Source organism: Xiphophorus hellerii, chromosome 22, assembly GCF_003331165.1.
Source record: "Xiphophorus hellerii strain 12219 chromosome 22, Xiphophorus_hellerii-4.1, whole genome shotgun sequence".
NCBI classification, from domain to species: Eukaryota; Metazoa; Chordata; class Actinopteri; order Cyprinodontiformes; family Poeciliidae; genus Xiphophorus; species Xiphophorus hellerii.
This window is the reverse complement of record NC_045693.1, coordinates 27,386,977-27,406,130: the sequence shown is the minus strand read 5'-3', so window position 1 is coordinate 27,406,130 and position 19,154 is coordinate 27,386,977. Positions and strand designations below refer to the sequence as shown.

General features: G+C 38.7%; 1 protein-coding gene across 2 annotated transcripts in view; it reads left to right on the top strand.

Moving 5' to 3' along the window:
* Positions 1–4,901: 4,901 nt before the first annotated feature.
* cdh5 (cadherin 5) overlaps positions 4,902–19,154 on the top strand; it is a 46,109-nt gene continuing 31,856 nt past the window's right edge. The window contains exons 1-3 of one of the 2 annotated variants that reach the window (XM_032553310.1): positions 4,902–5,568; positions 15,781–16,020; positions 16,238–16,511. In XM_032553310.1, the coding sequence (XP_032409201.1) occupies positions 15,784–16,020; positions 16,238–16,511 (511 nt within the window). In that variant the 5' untranslated portion in view covers positions 4,902–5,568; positions 15,781–15,783. Of the gene's footprint in view, positions 5,907–15,780; positions 16,021–16,237; positions 16,512–19,154 lie in introns of both variants that reach the window. The other variant, XM_032553309.1, reaches the window with a different exon arrangement.

The following is a 19,154-nucleotide window of genomic DNA, read 5'->3' as shown; positions in this document are numbered from 1 at the left end:
TTATTCTCTCTTTTTGTGTTTTTCCCATCGATACAGCTAACTGTGATTTTTGCTACATTTAGAGCTGGAGTCTTAAATTCCAGCCCTTGAGGGTCGCCGTCCTGCAACTTTTAGATGTCTCTGCTTTGACACATCTGAATCAAATGTCTGGATTATCTCCATAGTATACAGTTCTCTAGAGTCCTGCTAATGACCTGATTATTTGATTCAGGTGTGCAGAGAAACTTCTTAAAATCAGTGTTTAGTCTGCTCTATAATTCTAGTGCGTTTGTCTGTTAGGTCTGCTTCAGTCGAACTCTGGTTTGGACCAAAAACAGTTGAAGTGAAATCTGATTCAGTTTGAATGCATATGTGAATGCCAAGCAGACAGGAAACCACTCCAATAGCTGGAAGCACAGGGCATTCTGGGTAAATCCAGACAAAAAATGTGTGTATCTAGCACCTCCAGGAGAAATGGCTCATGGCCAGAGACAAAACAGAAATCCAACAAACAGTAAATTGAAACATCACTCCATTTTTTTTTTACTTTTTGTTAAGAATCAAGTTGTGCTCATGTCTTCTTCAGAGGTTTTCATGTCGTTTCCTTCAGTGGTTATTGGTGCAGTGCCGCCACAGGTGAGGGAGTAAAAACGATGCTCCAAGAGAACTTTTGACTGCAGGCATCAAAAACTCAGATGTAAGACTTTTTAAGACCATAGTGAATGAAAATTAAGACCTGTATTGCTAAATGTGAGTTGGTGACCCATTTGCTCTTATTCATGATGGATGTAATAAAGCTAACTCGCTATCAAGGACGTATCGGCAGCAGTAGCCTCTACTGGCGTGAGTCAGAGAACACAATGAAGATGTCAGCGGCGACTCAAACTTGACCAAAAAAATCCCATGAGAAAAAATAACTGCATACAAGATTAAATATTCCTGCAATGACAAAATGTAAGACATGTTATTAATGTATTTAAAGCCAACCTGCATTCAAAATTATTTCAGGCATTTTAAAGTTTTTATTTCACATACATAAATTTAAGACTTTTTAAAAATGTGCAAACACCCTGTTACACTTAACTTTAAAATGTAGGAATTACACTAAGACTGAAGGAATTGTTTCTGTTTTATTTATTTCTCTCTAGTGAACAGATGTCATCCAGATTCTTCAAATGTTCTCTTTGGGTGTGAGACAGAGCCAGGAGGACAGGATGGGGTGAGGTTGTGGGCGGAGGTGACGTTCCCTGAAGTCATAGCTTCTTTATTAGAATCAAAGAGACAGATGGAGGGTATGGGTCATGAGACAGACAAATACTTAAAGAAGAAGTTAAAGAAGAATAGTACAATACTCTCTTTAAAACGGTGCAAGACCTCAGTTATTATTTGAAGTCTGTTATTTTATCCTGTTTTCTAATAACCAAGAGGCGAAATGCTGACATACAGCATTTATGCCACACAGTAATTACCAAGAACCTCTGCTTGAATGTTCGACATTAACCAGAGCCTCTCTGGGTGAGGCCTTTTTTTTCTGAGATTGTTAGCGTTGCCATTTGCCCAAGGTTGTGCTCCCCACTGTGTTAACGTCAATCTTTGAAAAAGTGGTAACTCTCATGCAGACAACAAAAGAATTGGTCACACTCTGCTTGCCTTGATTTGAAAAGATGTCAAGTGAAAAGTTTTGTTAATGTCAAATATAGCTACTTTTAAAGGTAATTATGGACCATCTTTTGCGCTAGAGCTTGGAGGACTTTTTTTGTCCAAATGAGAAAATTAGTTGTAGAGTCTTTGACCCAAATTACTAACAATATGATGGTGCTGAAAGATGTTAAGAGAATATTCTGGTTTGGAAGCATCAGTTTGATTTGCTTTTATAGAGAAAAAGCATCCAAAGTTTTGATGGGATCATTGTTCTTATGATTCTAAAACTACTATGCTGCCTAAAAACATCGTTTTCACTATATGAAGTGATCGTTTCTTGCCTCCTACATTGGTTCTTCAGGCGTCCTTGCTGTATTCCACAGACTTTGCATGGCATTTCTTTTTTGAAACAAGCAACAGCTTGTCAATAAACGACTAGCAGACAGTTGCACAGAAGAAGTTTACTTTCCAGGTGAGTCAATGTAAGAAGTTCCAGTAGGTTCTTAATGAAACAGAGAATGAACAGGTAAGTGAAACCAAAGGGATGAGATGAGATGTGATTAGGAAACAGCAGGAAGATGAAAACATGCCAGCCATAAGCAACTGTGAGAGAGATGAAGGTGGAGAGACATGAAAAAGGAAAAGGAGAAGTTCCATCCAGTATCATAAACTCATTTGTTTTGGGATTAGACCAATGGAATCCAGCGCAAAAGGAATTTCATGGAAGTATACACTTTGAAGTATTCAGTGGATTCAATTGAGCTAAAGATCTGACAATAGTAGCAGCATTCTTGTTGAATGACAAGGTGAAGGATCAAACAGTTTCCTATCAACACAAAGCAGAAAAAAATTATGAGAACTGAGTTGTGTTAGATGGCAGACATCTGCAAATTGATGGACTGTGTCATCAATTTGCACAGCCCATGCATATTGGCTGTGTAAAGGTTAAGGTTAACTCATCTGAAATGTTAGCTACAAACTCCATATATGCTATTAGTTCCACATTTTGGTTATAAACAGCAGATAGGCTTGTTTATTGAATGAAATGAAAACAAGGCATTTTTAAAATCTAGCACTTCCCTAGCACTGAGTACTAGTTTAAAAAAAGCCACTTTAAGAATATAGAAAACATTGTTTAATGGTCTTAAGTTAGTTAAGTTTCCCTGTAAATGCATGTAAAAGTGCCCTCTGCTTGATTTAGTTGCAAATGTCCTTTCAAAACCTGAACCAGCTGTTTTCAGTTGTTAATAAATGGTTCCAGGTCATCATAAATCTGTGTAGAAGAGGAACGTTTGTTTTCTCACACTCTCCAAAGTACATTTGGGAGTGAGTGTGTGCATGGTTATTTGTTAAGTTGTTTCTGTGTTGCCCTGTGATGAGTTGCCGATCTTTACAAGATGTTCTCTGAACTAATCAGTATGTCTTGCTTCTAACTTTTCTCAAACATCCAAAAACACTGGCAATTTCCTGCCAGCGGTCTCATGTAAATGTAGCTTTAGCCTGTTGCAGAAAACACTGTTTTTACATTTTGCAGAGTCCAAAGTAAACACAAAGAAAAGACACAAAATAATTCAGCCAGTTAAACAATACGGTCAGGAGCCTGCTGTAAAATGTCCGGTGGGCAGCAGCGGCGCAGGAGGAAGTCCAGGAGATCGGCCTGGAGATTGGTCCGGAGGCCGGCAGGAGCCACGAGAAAGACCTGGAGATTCTAACTCTTATCATTAGCCAGAGTTAGTTGCAACTGAGTAGATCCTGCTTTCTAGCCAACTTTCCAATATTACTAAAATAAATATAGCTAAACTCCAATGGAAAGCTGAAACACGGCAGAATTTTTCAGCTTATCACTCTTTACAACTCTAAGAATTGCCTTGTTGGAGCTAAAATTATGTTTTTTGTTTATAAAACTGTTCTTGTTTGTATCTTTTCTAAACTTAATAAAACTCCTGGGAACAGATTGTGTCCTAACACCAAGCTGTAAGGACACTTAACTGTTAGGATTTGGGTTTTGTGTGTGTGTTTCTAGTTAATTGAGTCTCCATGTTGTCACGTCTGCCCCTGATTGTTCCCAGCTGTCTGTCGTCGTGTTACCTGATAGTCACTGTGTATTTAAACCCACCTCTTGTTCCCTGTCGGCTCTTAGTCGTGTGTCGTGTGTCAGTCCTGTGTGTTTCCAGTGCTACCAGTGTCTCGGTTCCTTGCGCATTGCTCACCTGTGCTGCCTGGATTTTGTAACGTTTAAGATTATCATTAAAACCATCATTTTTGCACTTAAACAGACACTTTTGTCTGACCACTTCTCATCCTCACCATCAACAACTACCTAATTCATGACACTAACTTGGATACACGTTAATCCTCATCTTTAGTCTCTGATGCAAGATGTTTTTGAAATTAGAGTATTAAGAGTTGCTTGCCTGTATAAAAATGCCAAATGCTTGGGCGTGCCGTGGTGGCGTAGGGGATAGTGCGACCCATGTTTGGAGGCCTTGAGTCCTCGACGTGGGTTTGACTCCCAGACCCGGCGACATTTACCGCATGTCTTTCCCCCTCTCCTTCCCCCTTTCCTGTCAGCCTATTTTCATATAAGGGACACTAGAGCCCACAAAAAGACCCCTTGGAGGGGTAAAAAAAAAAAAGCCAAACGCTGTGTCAACATATGGAGCTGACTATGAATTGGAACGGCCTCAATCAGAAAGCTGTGAGAACAATTGCATACACAGTCAAAACAAATCCTTGATGCATGTCATGAGGCACAACTACTCCCAGATGTTATGAACATTTTCTTAGAATTGGAGATGTTGGAACAGAGCTGAAAGTGCAAACAATAAAAGCAAACATGGGAAAGACTGTGGAGGGGGAAAAGCCTGGACTGTTGTTCCCAAGGGAGAGGTTTCATATGAAAACACACATTTCAATTCACTAAATTATTGACAAACACAGCAGCCCCAAAAGTAGCAAAAGGGGAGTCGGTGTGAGGTGGAAAATGTTTGTCTCCTTGTGTGTGGCAAAAGTCCTGCTCATCTCATCTCATTTCAAGGCTTAGACAAGATCACTTTGTCAGTAACACTCACACAAACTCTTATCTCAAAGTCAGCCCCCTGGAATATTTACTAGTCTCGTGGGGAAATCTCTGAGGATTATCCCCAATAACCTGTTTAACTTAATCCTTATCTCACACACATGAATCATAAATCCCCACCACCTCTCTTCTCTGCTTTTCTGAGATGGACTGAGGAGAGTAGTGCCTCTCTCACCTTACTCTCCATTACACTTCCTCTCCTCTCCCTCCTCAAACACACACACTCCCTCACCCCGTCTGCTTCTCGAGCATGGGCTGGCTGCTTTCTCTGCCTTCATTGTGCATCTTTGAGCCGTTCTGACATATGCGCTCCCCCTCTGCCTTCCCGCTGCTTTCTTTTTGCCTTCTTTCCATCGACCCCTTTCCTCACCAGGGGAGCCAGTCTCTCTAAGTTTTTGTCCTGCTTTTTCCAGGATACGAAAAAAGGAGCAGTAGCAGAGATCACCGGCAGAGAAGACCGTTACCACAAAACAGGAAAAAGGAAGTGGGCAGTGACCTGTGCGAGAGGGGACTGGAGTCGAACAGCTGTGGCTCAACAGTTTTTGGATGTTGGGAATGAGAAAACCACATCAGAGCAGTCTGCGAGAAGAAGAGCAAGGGAAAAAACTGAGACGGAGAACCTGTTGGATTCACACTTGAGGGGGGAAAAACCCTCTACAACCTGAGGACGAAAAGGAGAAAGACATTTTGGTGATAAAACACCAAAAAACTAGAAATCTGACTTTTTTCTAAAAAACATCAGAACCTGGAGTTTCTGTTTAGCCGAGTCAGACGTCATCCGGTTGAAGAAATACCAGATCAGAATCCGACCAGCAGCGGTTCTTATCGGTCTGAACCCAGAAGACGGACCCACAGGTTCCCGACTTGGAGTGAGTTGGACTTTTTTTCTTACTTGTAAGCTTAAAGCCCAAAGTCTTAGCAAAAGCCGAGGTTCTTCAATAATCTAATTCTTAAATATTCTGGGATCTGACTTTGGAAGTGTCCTTGGAATTATATCTTTGCGATACTTGTTGAAGAGACTTCAACAGACTTTCTGATTCCCGGAAAAGGTTCAGTCAAAGGCTTTGGAGGAAATAGCTACTTCATCTGAAATCTCTTACACTGATGAAAACACCTGTTTCTAGAGTTAAAGCAGACTTTCAGCATCATCGATCAAGTACGCAATCGCTAGAGGATTTGGGCTTCACCAAGACAAGAGTCAAACCAGGTCAGTTAATTTTTTCCATCTCAATTATGAAGGTAAATTAGGAGTTCTCTGTGGGCATGATGTAGTGTTCCAACCAGAGCATCCCTGTTCAGCAAATGGGCCTGTGAATATACATTTTACTTCTGACTGAAGAGCGACGTACTGCAGAGACGCCAGAAAAATGTAACCCAGATCCCTTGAAAATGCTCCAGGCCACTTTCTCATGCACTCCGGGGCGAAATGCTGATGAATAGTGGGGAAAAAATCGTCTCAGAGAAGGCACCAAAATAACTGGAGCTGACAGTGATAACCCCTTCCCAGACAGGTTGTCAGCACCTGTCACTCCTCACATATGTTACGGCAATGGCCTTGGACAGCTTGGTGTGGATTTGAATGCGGTAATTGTGCCATCCCTAGGGGTGGACTGTCATTCCTGGAGACGGACGGCCGAGGCCCATTAAAATGAAACGGGCTGATTTGTAGACACAGCAGGAAGAAATTTAACTAAATCCACAAGGAGGGTCCTCGGCTGCTCGCTTTTGAAGAGTTCCTACATTTTGCGAGGAAACCGATTTGTCGTGGCTGTCGAGAGCTCAAGTTGGCTTCACCTATGAAGTATTGATGACACGCATCTAATATTTAACAATTGGAGACGATCTTGTCTTCTGAGTGGTGTCATTTTGTCAGATGAATCACTCCCTGATATGCAGTGGAGTCCTAATTTATTAGCTTTGTGGTTTCTTGGCAGAGTGGAAGGTGAAATAACGCCTCCAACACAGATTTTAGCACAGGTTTCAGAGACTACCTCGCTTTTTTTGTTGTTGTTTTTGTCTGTGGTAATCTTCACTCCTCTGTGGTGGATTTTCTCCAGAGGGCGACAGAAGTGATTTGATTTAGTTGTTACATGGAAAGCTGCCGCTGCCAACTAAACATGGTGGTTTAATTCCTGAAGAGCAAACTATCAGGGAAAATCCTTTGGGTGCCATCTGGGAGACTTCACATACATGCGCGCACGCCCACACACACGTGTGCTCACTCAACTCGCACACATACCCAAGATTCATGATTAGAGCCGTTCATTCATTCAGATATATGTCAGTGAGGTTGACAAGCTGTCCAGCTGTGGTGCTGTTAGTTCAGCTCAAGTCACTGATTACTGCTGAAAGACCCAGTTAAGGTTTATTCTCAGTGACTGACCTGCATTTCCCCTTCTTTTTTTCATAGCATACTAAACTCTGGCCTGTTATACAATATTTATTTATTGTTCGGCAAATTGGTTTCCACTTCCATTACTACAGGAAGGACTCAGTAAGGTTTTAAGTAAAAAAGCAAAAGTAAAAAAAAGGAAGAATTTTGAAGGGTTCCATATTTTGATTTTGGCTTTGAAAGGCTTTAAATGAAACTTAAAGGTCATGTTTCAACATCTGTTTAATGCTAAGAATTGTTTACAGCACTTTTTTCTTGTAATGCATTGATTTAAGCTGTAGGGTATGGATTTTTGAGGAATAAAAGATGGGCAGAGATGGCATAATTAGCGTCGGTTTTGGAGTTGGCAGACATCCTTCAGGACAAAGTGAAAGTCTAATTAGCCTGATTTGACTTGCAGCGTCGGTGTTTGTGTGTCGCTATGACTTGCTGGCAGACAGATTGTTAGAAGTGATTCAACCTGTTCTACTCTCAGTGAAAGACACACGCTAACACCAACACTGACACATAAATAAACCCAAACAGGGAAAAAAGTCAGTGGTGTTCAAAGAAATGCTTTCTCAAACATTAAGATAAAGTATGCCTTTTTTGTAAGCATCAACTTTTAAGATATTTTGAGATCATTGTAGATATATCTACATTAGAATGTACTGTATGTTGAATTTGACCAAAGGAGGCATTATCTTGAGGTGTTGGTGATCAGCTGAACTCAGCAGCACAATGAAAGGCAATTTCTAAACTAATATAAGTACTGTGTTGTTTAACAATTATTATCATATAATTCTTGTGTTTGGTAAGAAAACCAGTATTGTTTTTCTCTGCAAATAAGTGCTTGACATTTTTGTTGGGAATCATTTTTAAAAATCAGAGAAACTAAAATTGTTACCATGGTTACATGTTTTTGTCCAGAGCTGTCTTCACCGGGATAGTTTGGGATTTTTGAAGCTTTTATTAAAATCGCTTTTTTAAATTAAAAGCTGTTAATGTTTTATCTGCAGTACGTCCCTCTGTTGATGACATCAGTTGGTAAGAATCAGCTTTTGTCTAGGAAGGGGCAGAGCCATCTCAGAAACATCCAACTGCTAATCTGATGATTAGTTACAGCAACAAAGGATTATTTTATGAAAAAAATAATTGAAAATAGTTCTAGAAGGTGTTGTATGTGCTAAGCTGAAAAATGTATGCTTACGAGTCTGAATTTGTAAATTTAACAATAAACCTGCATATATTTAGGATTTGTATTTGTTCCTTGCTTTTCAAATCAAACATACATGTGAAATCAGAGGTTTTATCTGTGAGAAGTTTATGATATGTGATTACAAGCTACACAGTTACAGTTATGCAACAATTTACGAGTACAAATTTTCAACCCTTTGAAAACTACAGACATTATGGATGGAGTGCTGGAAAGATTGATCTAAATTTGGCCTGTACTAAGAATACGCCGAGGAGAACACGTAGAGTGTTTCTGGTCTGCGACACGCTGCATTTCATTTGTCCCTGAAGTCACAGGAAATGGTGTCACATTTAAATGCTCCAGTTACATTTCAGAAAACCAGTTAGTTTTGCTATTTTTTGTGGTTCTTACTACTGTAAAAAAAAAAAAAAAAAAGAATGTGTAAAGCTTTACATAAAAGTAAATCAATGTGAAATTTGTTTTAGTGGCTAAAGTCAGGCCTGCAACAGACTAGCGACCTGTCCAGGGTGAACCCCGCCTCTCGCCCAAACATTCGCGAAAGGGTTGGGCGAGAGACCCTTGTCCCCACTAGGGACAAGGCTGTACAGAAAATGGATGAATAGATGGTTAAAGTCAGGTGATGTAAGAATTTTACATTTACTTAAACACAAGGTTGGTAAGATATGTTTCCAGTTGTTGCCAAAAGTTGGATTTTCCCAGTTATAAGTCCACAAAGCAAAAACATCACCTGAACTTGGAATTTCAATAAGAAGCTACATCACTTTAACTTCCTTGAAGTTTCATATGTAAACGGTTAAACTCTTTATCTTTTTGATTCTCATGAAATCAGTGGCACTTCACGAATTCTACAACATTGACTGAACATCATCTTTTAAAGTACAAATGCAAAAATGTAAAGAAATACTTCATCGCTTTATATCGCTAATAGCGGTTTTTGTTGCTCTGAATCAGTGCAGCATCTCTGACACCAGAAATGCTTTACATTTCCACAGTCAGATCATGCTTCAAACAGGAAGGTTACTGGTGGTACACCGCCACTTCTACTGGTGTAAACAACCATCGGATGCAATTGTGATGACAGTTTAAAAGGTCATAAACCATCGATTGAATAAGCTACTCTGATATTTTTAAATTTTAATTTGTTTGATGTTGGTAGAAGTCCGTTTTGATTTTAGCCCCTTCTGGACTAGGCTTTAACTTTAGCTGCCAGCACCAATCTGAATTTATATTTAATAGAGATACCATTAAAGGTTATTCACAGTAAGATAGATATTAACTGCTTATAGCCCACAAACAACCTCAAGAAAACTTTCATTTAGTACCTTAAGCTGCTTCTTTGAGCAGTTGTGTAAAAAGCTTTGCCATGTTTGTGTCAGCAAGCTTTTTGCATTCAAAGTACAATTTGTCAGTCTTTTGATGTAAAAATCACACTAACATTCTTTATTTGTACTCAAATTAGACAAACAGAAGAAAGAACTGACAGTGATTACATCATCTTAAGTCAAACAAGAACTGTTGCAATTCTTCAGAAATAGGCCTACATCAATGTGGACAAAGACTAACTTTATGGAGATTTATAAAGGCCGAACATACATAAGTTTCTCTTTTCAAAGAGCAAGACAAAAAAAAAACATTAATCCAGTTATCTTCACGTGTAAGAACGTGTACACGTTTCTTCACGTGTAAGAACACCGCGTGAAAAATCATGTTTCACGTGAAATCAAAACATATTGCCATCATTAAAACAGAAACGATAGCACAAGTTAAACGTTAAGAGTTCATAATCTCACCAGTTGCTGAAGGCCATGTGAAGTTTGTTTGGTTTAGCCTGTGGTTCCACTGGAAAACTGGGTCAGACTGTCAGTCACACAGCCTCACTGAGAATGACAGCTATATCTCCAGTGTCTGCCTCTTCCCACACCTCCACCGCAGACAGCGTACAGATACAGTTACAGATATTTCAGGGTGTTGTTTATTCTGCATAAATCTAAGAGATGCTTTGATTAAAAATTCTTTTAATAACTAACTTTTTGTGCCTGAACATCACAGTTTAAAAATGTAAAAAAATAAGTCAAATTTAAACCTTTTTTTTTTTTTTACAATTCTTGTATTTTTCACAGAATTTACTCATTTTTATGGGCAGTGAAAGTTTTAACGTGGGCTGGAATTCAGAGTCTGTCAAGGTGAAAGTGGTGGTGTGTTTATCCTTCACGCTGACCCGCTAAATCTGCTTTCAAGGTGCAGCGGAAAGTGTGAACAAGGTGCTAAATGAGCAATGTGAAGAGGTAGAGGTTAGAAAGGGAATGATTGAGAGAAGACAGAAATAGAAAATACACCTTTCAGTTTGAAAAATTCAACAAGTTTAAAGCTGGAAATTATGGGAGGGCTGACAGAAGTGCCCAACCTGGGACAAAAACCACATTAAAAACAGCAAAAAATCAAAGTGGTGGAAAGAGTCCATATCACACGACATGTAGAGAAAGCCAGTGTGAAGCAATAGAAGCTCTGAATGCAGGAAGGGCGTTAGCTCACTAATGACCAGAAATGACCAGACCAGTGGTATTTCCCAGAAGGTACAGTGTTTACACTTCCTAGTGCCTATAATGGACGAAGAGCGGACACTGACTCTTAAAAGAGAAGGAAGTAGTGTTTTTAAAAATGCCCATGCAGGGAAAAGGCCTCAGGCCTCTGAGAAGTAAACGGAAGAAAACGGCTTCAGATTTTATGTTTTGCAAATATGATAAAAGTTTTGAAACTGTCCATTTGACCTATTTTGTTATAAAGTGGTTAATGAAAGATGTAGTTTGACATAAATCAGCTGAAAATTGTCAAATGGTTGATGAGGTAAGTTAGCCACAAACAATGAATTATCAGTTAAGAAACTAAGATTATTAATAGCATGACCCAATGCATCAAATGAACAAAAATGTTTTACACTACTCAGATTTCTAAAAAAAAACCTGTCAATTATTAGAAGTCGCCAAGGAATGGATATAATGCCTATTAATGATTTCAGTTCTAGAAGCAACAACACGGATGTTGTTTGCCTTTTATCCACATCGGTTATATCCCCCACACCATCACCACCACCACCAGTCTGAACCGTTGATACAAGGCAGGATGGATTCATGCTTTCATGTTGTTGAAACCAAATTCTGACCCTACTGTCCGGATGTTTCAGCAGAAATCGAGACTCAATCAGACCAGGCAACGTTTTTCCAATCTTCTATTGTCCATTTGAGCCTTTGTGAATTGTAGCCTCAGTTTCCTGTTCTTAGCTGGCAGGAGTGGCACCCGGTGTGGTCTTCTGCTGCTGTAGCCCATCAGTCTCAAGGTTTGATCTGTTGTGCGTTTAGAGATGCTCTTCTGCATACATTGGTTGTAACAAGTGGTTAATTGAGTTACTGTTGCCGTTTTATCAGCTTGAACCTCTGGCATCAACAAGGCATTTGTGTCCACAGAACTGCCGCTCACTGGATATTTTATTTTTTTCTAACCATTCTCCGTAAACCCTAGTGATGGTTGTGCATAACAGAAAAATACTGTGCAGTTATTAGAATAGAAATATCATACAATTCTACAAAGGAGTGTTAGGGCCACGATAAGAAAATAAAAATACATTTACCAGAATAAAGTCAAAATAATATGAGAATAAAGTCATAATATTGCAACTTTATTGCCAGAATATCATGACTTCTAATATTATTATTACAACAACTTTATTCTCATTATTTTAATTTTATTCTCATAATTTTGTTTTTCTTAATATGGCATTAATAGTTGTATCAATCAAAGAGTAGGATGGCTTTTTTAAATGTACATAATGGTGTTTTTTTTATTAAAAAAAGACAAAGAGCTGCTTTACAACAATAAATTAGACTAAACATATTTTGCTTAAATCAAAACTTTATTCAGTTTCACGAAAATTAAAGGCTTTCTTTTAAAATAGCAATGCCTGTAGCTCTTTTAACTTTCTGTTCTCTTTAGAAAGTTATCTAAGGATGACTGGGTGTTAAAAATCCAGCATGTTCAAAACAGAGTCTGATTACCTTATTTGTTCAGAACATGATGAAAGGAAGGAGACGCACAGTTCCTTATCTGGAACATGTCTGCTCTGAAACAACAGTTTTATCGTTCTGATGGGGCAACATGCCCAGTTCACAATGACCATACAGATGACCATATATAGGTGACTTCCATTCAGTCATTATGAAATATTGTTGCCTAATGGCCAGTCTTTTTTATTATTATAATTTTTTTTTTTTTCGCCAAAAGTCTTTTTTTGCCTACCTCACCTTTTGGCAAAAGAATGATTTAGGGTATTATTTTAGGAAGGTAACGAGATGATATTTTGTATTCAGTAAACCGGGAAAAGCCATTTAAAATTAAATTCTTCTTTTTTTCTTGTGCCAGTGGAATAAATCTGTACTTTTTCCACCTTTTTTGTATGAAATTCCTAAACACAACACAGTTTGACAAAGACATCATATTCAGCATCTTCAGGTCCATTGCTTCTGAATTATTGGCATAAAACTAGACATAGAGGAGATGATGAAGTGAGGGATGATCAATCTCTTTAATTGTGATTTCTTCAGGGCATGACATTTTAGATACTGCTTATTGTACATACTGATAGTGTAATCAGCTTGTCAATTTTCATCATTTATAATCAATCTGGTTCAAAAGGTGGATGGGAATTTAGTGAAAAGCAGACAAAGTCCAAATAAAAAAAAACATGAAAAAATCTTTCAAAACCCTGCTTGCTTTGGCTTTCAGTATATGTTGGAGCTATACTGGAATAAAATCATAAAAACATAAGGGTTCACAATCAGCTCCTGCATTTTGTAGTTTGCAGTGAAGTGCAACAAAGGACAATACAATGCCATTCAGTTAATGGAATCCCAAACAAAGAAAACAGTATAAAAAGTAAACAAAAGGAAGTCAGGCAAAGGCCACAAAACACTGTTGAATCTTTGTTAGCGCTTAATTCTGCAGAGCTGTGTGAAGAGGTGAGGGGAGGTCAGCAGAATACCAGATTAGGCCATTAGAGAGAGAAGAACTGCGCCAGAATAATCCCTTCACCATAATCTCTCTTTCTCCCTCCCTGCTGCTAATGGCTGAGAGACAATAAGATGCTCTAATCCGTCCACTGGGATGGGACTGGGCTGCGGTGACAAATCAGCTGCAGTTCAGAGCAGAAAGGCTAAAGTGTTTTGAAGATTATTTCCCTGGCATTTCTGCTTTATTAGATAGAGCCTGTTGGGGGGGTAGACACGAGAACGACGAAGTAAACAGACATGGTAACATAAGCACACTGCAAAAAAGCAACTCCACTCACAGCTGCTGGTATTTTGTATACATTTATTTAAGTTTAATTAAACTAAAAAGCTTGGAGGCAGAAAAAAAATTATGCAAGACACTTGTAACCAGTCAAAATCCATGAACTCAAAAGGGACTCAAATTAATTCAATATCATTATTCAATAATTTAATTTTGTTTCAATCAGAATAAATCAGGTTAATCAAAGCTTCTAATCCTCTAAAGTGTGTTACAGTTTACCAAAACATCTGTTATAACAAAACCTTTAAATATGGTGATGCCAAGAATTTGCAAAGGCATCTAAAATGTTTGAAAGTTTAACTATAATAATTTAGGAACCATTGTGTTAGTTTTTTTTTTTTCAATATGTCAGGGTATGACTGAACATATTCAGAAACATTTTGCTATAATGTTGTTGAACTTTGGAAGTCATCATAATCTCTACATCAGTGTTTCATATCTGCTTTTTGTTTTAATAATATAAAGAGATTGTGACAGACTGGCGACCTGTCCAGGGTGACCCCGCCTCTCGCCCGGAACTTTAGCTGGAGATAGGCACCAGCACCTCCCGACCCCACTAGGGACAAGGGTGTTAAAAGATGGATGGATGGATGGTTTAAAGAGACACAATCAATTTGACTGCGTGCGTAAAACTAGCAAGTCTCTAAAAACAAATAGCTATACAAGGAGATGATAACATCAGGACAAAAGTAATGCACCCTGTCCTGACACAGCTAAAAACTGTGGATTTCACAGTGTTGATCCCAATACACATGAACTATTCACTTCTCCTATGTATTGATAGGGCACATCCTACAGGGAAGAGACCCAGAACACACTGGATGTATAGATTTCCCTTGTGGCTTTTGAAAAAAACTTGAAATTTTCCAGAATTAACTGGATGCTGTCATTGTCCAGAAGTATGTCTGAATTTCCCTCCTTACCATCTCAGACTAGTGGAAGAGATTAGATGAATGGGTTGACATTTTTGAAGAACTTATTAGATGAAGTTTAGTTATGCATGTGAATACAAAGGTGGAACTGAATGATACACAGAAATTTCATAAATCACAGAGTATCATGATAAAAATGTTGCTTCTTTTAGACTTGTGCTACTTTGAGATTGAATTCTCAACATAGAGCTTTATCAGGGAAAATGTTAGAGTTAATCAGCCAGATTGTGGCTGTTTGTGCGTCTGACATAACGCAATCTCCCAAATAATCTTATGCTAAAAACACAAATTACTATAATCTATATATTAAAACAAATCAATATACCAAAATAACTCATCTTTTAAATGGAAACCATTAGTCTCAAATCCCTTACATTACAAATCAATTACAAAGTTTCCTCCAGAAAACTTGCTAAACCCAGTGGTTGGGTGCCAGGGCAGTCATACATCCAGTGGCCTGTCCTATTTTTCCAGTTAAAAAATGTTTAAAGTTGACAGGAAATTTGAAAATATCACTTGCTATTGAAAGATTGGAAGATTAATACCTGAACACCAACTATAAAGTCTTAAAAATGCAAACATTAAAAGAAAAAACTTAAATAAATAAGCGATGCTTAACCTGGCGGTTCACAGGTAAACCCTGTGCCCTGCCAGGCTTATAATACACTGGAGGAAACTCTGAATTATTTTAAAAACAGTTGTCACAAACTCAAAATTTCAGTGACTGATTAAAACAGGCGTCCAAAGTGTTCTTTAATGTCATCTCTCCATGTCTGCCAGTCTCTCTTTCTCACTAAAGCCAATATGTCAGGACCTAATTTAGGTCACAGGCCTATGTTTAATGGATCCCCAAATGACCACTCTGGTGAAAAGCTTTCAGTACAGCTCTCTTGGTGAGAGGCTAAATGTTTCATGTGAGTCCCAAGCTGCAAAGATTTAAGAGCCCTGGACCTAAATGATAGCTAGACCTCGAGCTCAGCCATAGACCGTAATGGGACAATGAGTCCTTGGCCTTGCCTCTAATTCTCGCCCAGGCACAGTGAAGGGATCTGTTCACAGCTGATAAGTGGTTTTAATTTGATCTCCACTCTTCCTTTCTTCTCTATTTTCCTCTCTCCATCCCTCATTACTGCCTTGCCTCTTCCTTTGCTCATCCTTTCCTTTCATCACCCCATTCTCTCATTTCCCTGCTCCTGGTCCTGTCTTGATGTGTTTTTAGACAATGGCGTGGCTCCAGGTGCAGACAGAAGGACTCCTTCTCACTTTGGCGCTCCAATTCTTTGTCATCGTCGCTCCAGACACTGGTCTTCCTGGGATGGTACCAGAAAGACCAGACTCGGTTGACATTGTGAAGAAAGAGTCCCATCCGGTGCTGGTCAGACAGAAGAGGGATTGGTTGTGGAATACCATTTCTGTGACAGAAGAGAGAGAGGAACCCATCCCTTACAAGATAGGACAGGTATGGTTTATACCTCTCTAATCTAGGATTTTTATAACTTTTGGGACTATATTTTTGTTTATGTGCACTGTTTTCTTACTTAAAGCAGAAACATTTGTGTTTTTGTTTTGTCTTATGCCATACAACAATATAGGGCATTGAGTTCTAGTTTTTTAATAAATATCTAGAATATCTTGGTATGTGTTATGAACGTCGTATTGTCCTTGTTCTTTTATAGCTCCGGTCAGACCGAAAAGTGGCAGTGAGGACGTTTGCAATAGAAGGTGAAGGAGTGAACCAAACCTTCATTGTGGACAACAAAGGAAACCTGTATGTCAAGGAGCGTCTGGACAGAGAGAAGAAGGCCTTGTATCATCTGACGGCCAGGATGTACGATGGAAACGGCCTGTTGATAGAGGACGCTGGGGAATTTGCTATTGAAGTGAACGATATCAACGATAACTGCCCAGTTTTTCAAGAAGAGTACAAAGGATCCGTCATGGAGAGAACAAGTATGTTGGACCACAAGCAGAGGAAGTACAGAAATGAATCACTTTGATGCATAATGTATTTGGTTTTACAGATCTTGAATAGACAGTAGCCTGATTGAGTTAATATTCCTCACTTAATTCATACAGCCAAAACAGAATACCTGTGTTTCCCATGTCAGAGCCTAAAAAAATAACATCCTTTATTTGATGAATTTTTGGAGATTTTACTGGATAGTTCAACACAAGACAGCCCTTGATTGCAACGTCTAAGGAAAGAATTTGATTTTTTTAATTTATGTACAAATATAAATGTAAAAAGTATACTGCACATTGGCATTCTGATCTCTGTTCAACGTACTTTGCTACAATTGCAACTGCAAGTATTAAAAGATTGGTGCTATAGATTCTGGTATGGATTTTGGTCTAGACTGGGCCATATTCTGCTTGTGGTTCAATCAATGATAGCCGAGGGCCCAGCAGGTCATTTCTGATGACTTTGAGCTGCAAAGGCTTTCATCGAAAAGTATAAAAATTAAGAGAGCTGAATGCAAATACAAATATAATACAATATTCAAAGATATTAAAGTGATTGCTGTCAATTATAGTGCAGCATATTACTGTAAAATTTTTCATGTGTGGATATGCTCAGCTCTGAGCTTGTATGTTTTCCATATGTCCCATTAGCCACATTTCAGCATGTCAGCCATTTTCAACATGGCTGCTGTTTTTGAGCCTTTTACACCAATTATTGTAACATAATGTCACCAATTTTAATAACTTCATCGTATTCATGAACTTTAAATTAATAATATTTTACTACTAAATCAGACACCAAAACTCAAACTGAGGACTTTGCAGATGAGAATAACACAAGTGTTGTCAACTGGAAGGAGGTAAAGATTGTAACTCCGAGTTTGTCACACATCGATTTTGCAGATTTAATGGTTAGTGTTTTCTTCTATTCATTTTTAAAATGTGTTTTGTGGTTTAGTTAGCTTCCACCAGTGTTTTTGTGTTTAGTGTTAGCTAAACACAAGTGTTAGTGTTAGAATTCCCCTAGAACTCTAAGGGGAAAAAATCTGTTTTTTTTGTAGTGGTACTAATCTTCTACCGCTACATAGCTTTTTTATGTTTAGCAGTTGAGTGTTAGTTTTTGCTATTTTTAAAATGTATTTAACAGTTTAGCATAAGTTTCTTATTTTTTTTACGTGTTTAGGAGTTTATTATTAGTTTCTGTTAATTTAGTATATGTTTAGCAATTTAGCATGAGCAGAGTTGAGATTCTAGTCTAGTGAATTAGTGGTTAATGAATGTAACTTTTTGGTTTGCTATGTCCACCACTGGCAATGACTACTGCCAATTTTAGTGCAAATATATATTTTCCACTACAACCATGGTGACCATTTTGTAATACACTGCCTGGCCAAAAAAAAAGTCGCCACCAAAAAATGGTCACACTCTAATATTTTGTTGGACCGCCTTTAGCTTTGATTACAGCCCGCATTCGCTGTGGCATTGTTTCAATAAGCTTCTGCAGTGTCACAAGATTTATTTCCATCCAGTGTTGCATTAATCTTTCACCAAGATTTTGTATTGATGATGGGAGAGTCTGACCACTGTGCAAAGCCTTCTCCAGCACATCCCAAAGATTCTCAATGGGGTTAAGGTCTGGACTCTGTGGTGGCCAATCCATGTGTGAAAAAGATGTCTCATGCTCCCTGAACCACTCTTTCACAATGTGAGCCCGATGAATCCTGGCATTGTCATCTTGGAATATGCCCGTTCCATTTGGGAAGACAAAATCCATTGATGGAATAACCTGGTCGTTCAGTATATTCAGGTAGTCAGCTGACCTCATTCTTTGGGCACACAATGTTGCTGAACCTAGACCTGACCAACTGCAGCAACCCCAGATCATAGCACTGCCCCCACAGGCTTGTACAGTAGGCACTAGGCATGATGGGTGCATCACTTCACCTGCCTCTCTTCTTACCCTGATGTGCCCATCACGCATCACTCTGGAACAGGGTAAATCTGGACTCATCAGACCACATGACCCTCTTCCATTCCTCCAGAGTCCAATCTTTATGCTCCCTAGCAAACTAAAGCCTTTTTTTCTGGTTAGCCTTACTGATTAGAGGTTTTCTTACAGCTACACAGCTGTTCAATCCCAACCCCTTGAGTTCCCTTCGCATTGTGCGTGTGGAAATGCTTTTGCGTTCACAATTAAACATACTCCTGAGTTCTGCTGTTGTTTTTTTTCGATTTGATTTGACCAAACGTTTAAGTAATCGCCAATCACGATCATTCAGGATTTTTTTCCAACCACATTTCTTCCTGGAAGACGATGGTTCCCCACCATCCTTCCAGTTTTTAATGATACATTGGACAGTTCTTAACCCAATTCTAGTAGTTTCTGCAATCTCCTTAGATATTTTCTCTGCTTGATGCATGCCAATGATTTGACCCTTCTTAAACAGACTAACGTCTTTTCCACGACCACAGGATGTGTCTTTTGCCATGGTTGTTTAAGAAATGAGGAGTTACTCATTGCATCAGCTGGGGTTAAATAACTTGTTGCCAGCAGAAAGATAATCGCCTATGCAGTACTTATCCAATAGGAGGCTTGTACCTATTTGCTTAGTTAAATCCAGGTGGCGACTT